Raw genomic sequence first — 8,644 nt, forward strand, 5'->3', positions numbered from 1 at the left:
ACTGTGTACAGGTACAGTCTGTTTTACTTATCCATTGTGCTATCCTAGGCACTGTAACCCCTTGTGGTATCTTAGAAGACCCCACCCTTACATTGACGTGTTCTCCCTACCATGACAAAGGTGGAAAAAGGTGGAAAGATTTCATGTAATCCATGGACACCAGTGAAGATCACAAATCATTGAAGAAAAAAGGTTCAGAGCACTGTCTAGTGGGTCTAGATGACCCAACTCCCAATGTTAAAGTGCCTAGGGTAGCACAAGGGTTACAGAGGCCAAAACCAAAACGCTGTCAAAGAAAAACCTTTTCAATGTGGCGTCAATGTCAACATTTTGTGGATATAAAAAGCTGATTTTGTCAGTAAGTCATTCCAAGTTCATCATCCAAACAGCCATGAACACACAATGTCGCTTAACCCTCGTGCCATCCGAACGTTCGGAGTAGGGTCACAAGACAGTGCGCTGAATAAGCCATTCAGGTTGGAAGTAGGCAACATATGTTGCAGGTAAACTCTCAAAGTGTCATCAGCATATTTGCATCAAGACACAGAACTACTGGCAGAGTTTGTGACAGACCCAGCAGTGGAGACATGCCACTGACAGACCACAACCATGACTAGTACCTAAGAACCTCTGCACTTAGGTCCATTTACCAGATGTGAGGGGTACTAGGGTTTCCAGACAAACCATTCACAACTGCCTCGACTGACTTGAATGTCAGACGACAGCGTAATCCACTGACACCAAGAGACCGCTGTGAATGTTTGCAGTGAACACAACACCATGTGACCTGAACAATGTAGTTCTACCACCCTGTTCACTGATGAGCGGTCTCCCTGCACAGAAATGGTGTTGGTTAGCATTGCTGGAGAAGGCGAGGTGAGGTCAACATGGTTCCCAGGGTTGGCATTGGTGGACGAGGTACAACAGAACGGACTGGCAATCGCTAGTCAGTGCAAAACTGATGTAGTAATTGTAGCTGATCTAGTCACTGCACATTCTTACCTCAGAGACATCACAGAACCATCATCATCCCCCAATTCCACCAGCACACCCCAAACTTTCTGTTCATGGAGGATAATACTCCACCACATCCTAGACTAAAAGTCGAGAGCAAGAATTTAAACAAAGCAATTCAATAAAAAGTCTTAGTTTGACCTTTATTTGTAAGTGCCAGATTTCATCGAAATTGAACTCACAGGGTCATCTTACTTCTGTTCCTTTATTTACAGAAAACACACATTCCAGGGCTAAGCCAGCCTCGTTATTTACATGTTCAGAAAAATATTTTAAGCTTTGTTTCGTACAGAATGTTTGTACATTTTATACAGACTGTAAGAAAACTGCTGAGTCGTTCAGTCTGGTTCACTCCACCTCGGTGACATGAGCCACCTCCACCTCCATGGTCTGGATGACCTCTGGGGCCTCGTCAGGCTTCACCTCTGTGAGCCCCTGCTGGGCCAGGACGTAGTTGACCACCTGCATGATCCCCTGATCCGAAAGCGTCGACATCGACCCGTCGCTCGCTCCCTGCACGGCCTGAACGGCCTCCACCGCCTCCACCGTCTCCTCCGTGATCAGCACTGTCTCGATCTCCTCTGAGGCCGCCTGCTGGGCGGGTCGGAGCTCGGGCGGCAGGTCGGACGCCAGGATGCTGACGGCGTGCTCCACCTGGGTGCCCTGGTTGTGAAACTGGAGCGTGTCCTTCTCCAGCATGATCTTCCCCGGCAGGTTGTCCACGTGGTACTTGGCCATGTGCTTGCGTAGAGTGCGGGCGTCGATGTGAGCCTCCTGGCACAGGGGGCACACGTACGGCCGCTCGCCCGTGTGAGTGCGCACGTGACGCTTCAGGGAGCGGGCGTCCGCCCAGGCCACGCCACACGTCAGGCATTCGAAGGGCTTCACCCCTAAGAGAGAACATGTTCGACTCTACGTGAGGACGCAGTCGCAGAACAAGTGTCATCAAAAATAAGGCCGCGCCTTCCTCACCCTGGTGGTTATTGACGTGGCGTCTGTACTCCCGAAGCTGAGTGAACTTCCTGCCGCAGTGTTCGCACTCCCTCTCCAGGTTCTGCTTCACTCTGCCCTTCTTGCCGTGCGTTGCTTTCTTCACGTGTCTCCTGAACAGAGCCTTCTCGAAGAACTCCTTCCCGCACACGTTACACCTGAGGACAAAACGCCGCACTTCAGCCTTTCTCACGACCTCAGCACTGTCCTCTGCAATGTCATGGTGACCCCTGGACTTGTGAGTGACGGCGTTCTCTCGCTATGTCGCGGTTCACCTTTTGCTGTCCAATTATTTTGTGGGGCTTTTTTTCCAGCTCAACCTTACCCCTTGTATCTTGTGGGGTCCAGATGATGTCATCTGGACCCCACAAGATAGCACAAGGGCTAACAGCGCACTGTGTTCTGAGTCCAGATTGGAGAGGAGTGTGTGAAATTCTGTTCATGTCTGTCTGTGAGAAGTGTAGAGAGTTTGTAGTGAGGAGTTTTCCATCTGTTGTAAAACATCTTCACCTTCATCATACAAACAGACTCACTTGTAAGGCTCGGCCACGCTGTGGGACTTGACGTGCGAGTACCAGTCCTTCTTCCAGCTGTAGCACTTCCCGCACACCTGACACTGGAAAGGCTTCAGGCCCATGTGCTTGTTCATGTGCTGCTGCAGGTCCTTCGATTCGTAGAAGCTCTTGTCACAGCTGGACAGAGAGGAAGGAGTGTGAGGCGGACGCGGCCGACATCGGCCGGTCGCAGCGGAGAGGAGGAAGGGTTTACTCACTGGGAACAGGAGAACGGACGCACTTCCGGCCTGGGCTGGTGCCTCTTCAGGTGTTTGCTCAGAGCAGACGCTCGGTAGAACGTGGTTCCACATGTGTTGCAGAGGTACTTTGACTCACCTGTTGATTTGACAGAAAAACAATCAGTTCTCATGAGAAACACGGCAGATAACCCCCCCCCGCGCAGAGATTCGATCAACATTTGAGGGCTAAACATATGAGCCTGGAGTCACACCACAGATGAACCAGAGGTGCCCAATCAGAACACCAAAATGCCAACACAGTTCATGGTGCAGCTCGAGCATCAACTGGAGAGTCTGGGAATTCCTGATCCATTCCTGCAGAGCTGCAGGTGAAATGAGGAGACACCAGCACAGCTGGATATGTCCGACTAGAAACTACAATAGTAAACTTAAAACAAATAAAATAAAATAAAGAATGACAGTTTGTGCGTATTGTGGGTTTTTAGAAAAGTTTCCTTACAGACCCAATCTGGTTTTTGGTGTTTTAAACACGTTCTTCTGGCATTTTTCTGATAATTGATGACGTATTTAAAGACAACACTAATTCAAACTAAATATTTCTTGATTTAAATTGTTAGGAATCAGGAGCAGACGAAAAAATGCTGTTAGAAAGAAACGGCATTGTTGTGTAGAAAAGACACCAACGGTCCACAAGCTCCGTGTTCTGAGCTCGCTGGAACTGGAAGGGGAAGGGGGGCGGGGTTGCTCCGCGCCAACAGTTGTGAATTTTGAATCAACTCTTGCCTCACTATAGAAACTACGACCTAGAAAACCACACAGGTTTTTTGATTTTGGTTCAAAACAGCATAATCATAAATCAAAAAAAAAAACACTGGGATCACACTGAAAGTAGATCTAAAGCTGATCAGGGTGGAATTTTAAAAACAAACGACTCCCATCTCCATCCTCGTTGACGGTTGAAGTCGTCTGAACCTGGCAGACTGGGATGACGGCTCTGACCTGTGTGCAGGCTGGTGTGCTCCTCCATGCTCCTCTTGCTCATGAAGGTCTTGCTGCAGAACTCGCACTGGAACTGCTTGGCGCTGTCGTGCAGCGCGCGGTGCATCTTCAGGCTGGGCTTGTGGGCGAACGTCTTGCCGCACACTTTGCAGGAGTGCGGCCGCACGCCGGTGTGGCTCAGCATGTGGATCCGCAGCGAGTACAGCTTGGGTAACGTTTTCCCGCAGATGTCACACACAAACTCTCTCTTGGTGGCCGATGCCGAGGTCTTGTCGTTAGCTTCGGCGTCCTCTCTGCCCTGAGAGCCGTGTTCTGCAGGGACTTTGGCGGGAGCGCCCCACTGGCTCCTGTGCTGCTTGTGTCGGGCCAGATGCGCTTGGAGAGAGGCGGAGTACTGGAACTCCTTACTGCAAAGCTGCAAAGAGACGAGCATTGAGCACAGGCGTACAACAGCACCACCACAGTTTAGCAGAAAACTCACGCTGCACTTGTATCCCCGAGCTTTCTCGTGCTTCAGGGTGTGCATGATGAGCGAGTAGCGTCTCTGGAAGGACATGCCGCACTCAGAGCACGTGTGTTCTCCGTCCACGGCGCCCTCTGATGCGGCTTGGAGCTGCTTGACAGCCCTTTCTGGCTCCGACTCCTTGGTTGAAGCTTCCTCTGCAGTGGCTTCTGCAGCGGTGTCGTTCTGCACCTCGCTGGCGTCTGCTGCAGAATCACTCCCAGCCTGATCCGTCGCGTCGACCTGCACTGGCTGCTTCGGTGGTCTTCCTCTCTTGCCGTGCCTGGGACCCACCTTAAACACACACATTGTTACATGTATGACCTGTTGCCACTCACACATGCTGACAGAATCCCTGTTTTGAGGGGTTTTCTGCACCTTAGGGGGGGTGACACGGGGCAGAGTTGAACCTTTCTCCTCTTCCTCTTCCAGGCCCATATGCAGACGAGCATAGCCACCCTCAGCCATGGAGCGCTGCCGCAGTCGCCTTCTCCTCGGGTCATCTGACAGGGACTCCTGCTTATCAGAGGAGCCTTCATCTGGAGAGGGAACCTCCTCAGCCGGTACCATGTCCTCCATCTCCACCACCTTCTTCACTTTAGCCGGGCGTCCTCGTTTGCGTTTTGGAGGAACAACAACGGCTTCAACTTCAACTTCAGCTTCTGCTTTCTGCATCACCACAGTCTCCTCCTGCTGTTTCTCCTGCTGCTGCTCCCCCTGCTGCTGGGATGAAACTGTTTTCTTGGCCCCCTCTGAGGAGTTCGCTTCCTCCAGGTCTACGCTGATGACATACGTTTCTTCTTCGGCCACCTGAGGCTGCTCCATCGCCAGGCAGGCTGACACCACAGCCAAGGACTCGCTGGCCCCAGCCTGACCGCTGTGGGTCACTACAGTCATCGCCTCGCCCTCCATCCCGTCTGCGCTGCCGGTGATCAGGGTGACTGTTTCTGCCTCCTCAACGTGCGCGCTGTGAGCGATCAGAGCCACAGGCTCCATCGGCGCCACCTCCTCGGTGTGCACCGCCTCTCCTTCTACAGACTGGGTGACCACTGTGATGGGCTGCTGCATGAAGGCGTCTTTGGACGAGGTGACGTAAGCCACAGGCTCGCTGTCCTCGCTCTCTATGGTCACCACGTACGCCTCGGGCTCATCCTTCATAGCCTCCTGGGGAGCCGGTTGACTCGACACCACGGTGTGCACCTCCCCTTTCTGATACACCGTCAGCTTGTGGTCCTCCACCTGTTTGTGCACAGACTCGCATATCTGCAACACCTCTGTCATCAGCAGGTGGCGGGCAAGGTTGGCGATGTCCGCCATGATGCAGAAGTTAAATGTCAGCTTGGAGGTGTAGGCGAAGTCCAGCAGCGGGAGGAAGCTGGCTTTAGCGAAACCTGCAGAGAGGGGACCAATCAGAGAAGAGAGAAAACACCCGGCAAAGGCGGGAACGCCGCTCACCGCTCAGGTCCACCACAGCTTCGTGTGTGGTCACAGCACCCTTCTCGAAGAAGAGCTCGTTGAAGTATTCACTGCATGCAGCCAGAACCGCTTTGTGCGCTCTGTACTCGTCTCCTTCGATCAGCAGCGTGATGTCACAGAACTGATTTTCCAGGCGCTGCCTGTTGAGTTTGTCCAGCATCGTCTGGCTGTGTTTGGGCAGAAACTGATTCACCTCCCCTCTGCTGTCCACCTGGAACAGACATAAACCCGTCTCACCTTTTCAGTCAAGCTTGTGTTTTCCCTGCTGTGCTGCATCTCTGCTTCAGAAAGAGTTTGGCTTGAAGCAAAATAGAATCATGACACTTACAAAGACCACTTCATGCCTGCCCTTTTCTTTAGGCGCCCTGGATTTCTGCTGCGAAGATACATCCTTAACGAAGAAGCCATCGTCCTCCTCCTCCTCTTCTTCCGGCTCCTCGTCGTGCCGGCGCTTCCCCGTCCTGGAGAATGACCGAGATCCAGACCCGTCGTCCATGCTCCGCTTGCTCTGACAGTGAGCACACTCCCTGATGTGGTCCTTGACGTTTTTCAGAATTCCTCAAATGTCAGAAACACGGGTAAAAGGTCAGCTTTGCCATTCTGTGTAGCAAACTTATACCAAAAAGGTTAAACCTATGAAGCAGTTATTGACTAGCTGTGTGAATTATATGCTTGCAAGACAGATATCTTATCTTCCAGAATTTAATTGAATCTTCTCATAAGACTTATGACAGAAGTACTGTTCTGTGGTGGCAGTGTTATGGTCTGGGGGCTAAATTGGTTTCTCAGATCTAAATTATTTTAATATATGCTCAAAAACATCCTGGTTACTTCTGTTAAAACGTTTTTCTAGATCCACTAGAAAAACTGTGACATGATTGTAGAAATATAGTGTGGTATGTTACATAAAAAAAAGATTTTAAAAAAATAGGTAAGTCTAGGATAAACAAAAGATTAAATGAAACGTTAAGTATATCAAAAAAACACCAGATGGCGACAAAGAGTCGTGGTGCGTAGAGCGTCACCGGGTTGCGTAGCTGTCATATTTCACTTGCTGTCGATTTTTTACGTCTCCACCGAATAAACAGATCTACCAAAAAAAAATTCCCCAGGTTCTTCCAAGGTAATTAAGCATATTACCTCTCCACCAATATTTCTGGGAGATAATTTCCCATGTGAGTTGCTGGTTGAAATGCTCCCCTTCTGCCATAGTGTGCGCATCTTTGATAAGTTCCTTCCTCCGGCTGTCCTGCAGTACAACCTCCAGCTCCGTGAAATCATTCTGACCCTTTAGTCGTCGCTGGTAAAACAAAGTCCCGTTCCGGACAACGTAGCAGGCAGCAGCTTTTCGGATTTTCCTCTTGGTGTTGCCTGGCGTCCCCGGTGCATACGGCTCCCGTTCATCCGTCAGATAGCGTCTGATAGCCAAGTAGCTTTCTTCACACGACATGTTTGTCTCTGCTTACTCGCGTTTTCCGCGCCGACGTGCGAGTTTGTGCCAAAGAGTGGAGCTCTGTGATGCTTCTTAAATAGTAGATTTTTTATTTAGCGCTCAAAAGCAGATTAAGCAGAGATATACACAATAAATTCACATTTCAAATTGTTTTTTAAGGTGGAACTGCTGTTCGTTGCCGTAACGGAAGACTTGCCCGAACAGACAAAATGGCTGCTGCACAACCGGATATTGCGTAGACAAAGACGGAAGTAAACAAGAAGGGCTTCCGCCACAAGATGGCGACATAGTCAAAGGTATTTGTTTGTATTTATGTATTTATTTATTCAAATTGAAATATCGTCATTACTAAACTCTCGCAGACACAATGATGCAAGGCACAGCTCTTCACAAAAAAACGTATACATTTTAAAATATAGAAATCTTTCAGCATAAATTAGATTTTAAGGCAATCAACAATCTGGATCTTAAATCAGTAACCACTCTGAAGTAGATTTACAAATGTCGTCAATGAAAGAACTTGAGTTCTGAATACATTTCAATGAGGTTATAAATACAGTCTGACTTCATTTTTAAAACACAGGAAATTCGGCCGATCTTTTTTCCACTTTTTTTCATGAAAATGATATTTTCCCCAAATCAGAAGGAAGTTTCTAATTTTGATGTCTCTTTTGACAACTTACTGTTATAAAGCAAAATATATTTTTCTGTGAATTGTGTGAGGTTTATTTTTTGACTAAGCCAATAATGAAAATCTTGCCAGAATCTGGACATGAATCATGGACATTGACAATCATGTACTGGAAAGAGTGACTGAAATCAAGTTCTTTGGAGTAATTATGGACGAAAGAATAAGCTGGAAACCACAAATTAAGCAGGTCAGAACTAAATTTGCTAAAAGCAAAGCAGTCTTGGGAAAAACCCACCATACTTTTACTCACAAAGCACGTTTACTAATATTTCAGTCAGACAACTCATGCAGTAAAGAATAATTTTTCCATATTTCTTTTAGTTTGGCACAAGGCTCCTTTCAAATACATAAAGCAAAGATCTCCATATAAAACTTTGGGTATTAAACTACCCCTAACAGAGCTCACAGGTGGAAGCCGGGGAGGAGGGTGGGCTGACGAACGCAGAGCTCGCGGAAAAGGAACAAGAGGATTGGACCGCACTTGGAACTTAAGTAGGACGCTGAACAGGTGAGTTGATTAGACTGAACCGCCCGCAGGGAGGAGTAACCAGGTAAACGCACTGCTCGAGTTGCCTGCCTGAAATACTCCCAGGGTCGTTCAGATTAATCCATAATACTACCATATTTACAGTACAGCGTAGAAGTTTGGGGAAATACTTATAAATCAAACCTATAGTGTTTATATGTCTTACCAAAAAAAGCTGTTCGAATTGTGGATTATGGGACAGTTACAAATACTCTATTTTTAAAGTCGTGTTTATTGAA

The 8,644-nt window shown here is 48.6% G+C and overlaps 1 protein-coding gene across 1 annotated transcript; it reads right to left on the minus strand.

Annotated features, from left to right (window-relative positions):
- Positions 1-1,138: 1,138 nt before the first annotated feature.
- zbtb11 (zinc finger and BTB domain containing 11) lies at positions 1,139-7,352 on the minus strand. Its single transcript, XM_011474429.3, has 10 exons — positions 6,876-7,352; positions 6,064-6,293; positions 5,715-5,946; positions 4,638-5,650; positions 4,239-4,553; positions 3,758-4,172; positions 2,777-2,894; positions 2,538-2,696; positions 1,987-2,162; positions 1,139-1,904 (listed from the first exon to the last, which is right to left on the minus strand). The coding sequence occupies exons 1-10, from the start codon at positions 7,183-7,185 to the stop codon at positions 1,363-1,365; spliced, it is 3,510 nt and encodes a 1,169-aa protein (XP_011472731.1). The 5' UTR covers positions 7,186-7,352; the 3' UTR covers positions 1,139-1,362.
- Positions 7,353-8,644: the final 1,292 nt, after the last annotated feature.

This window comes from Oryzias latipes, chromosome 4 (genome assembly GCF_002234675.1).
Source record: "Oryzias latipes chromosome 4, ASM223467v1".
Classification (NCBI taxonomy): domain Eukaryota; kingdom Metazoa; phylum Chordata; class Actinopteri; order Beloniformes; family Adrianichthyidae; genus Oryzias; species Oryzias latipes.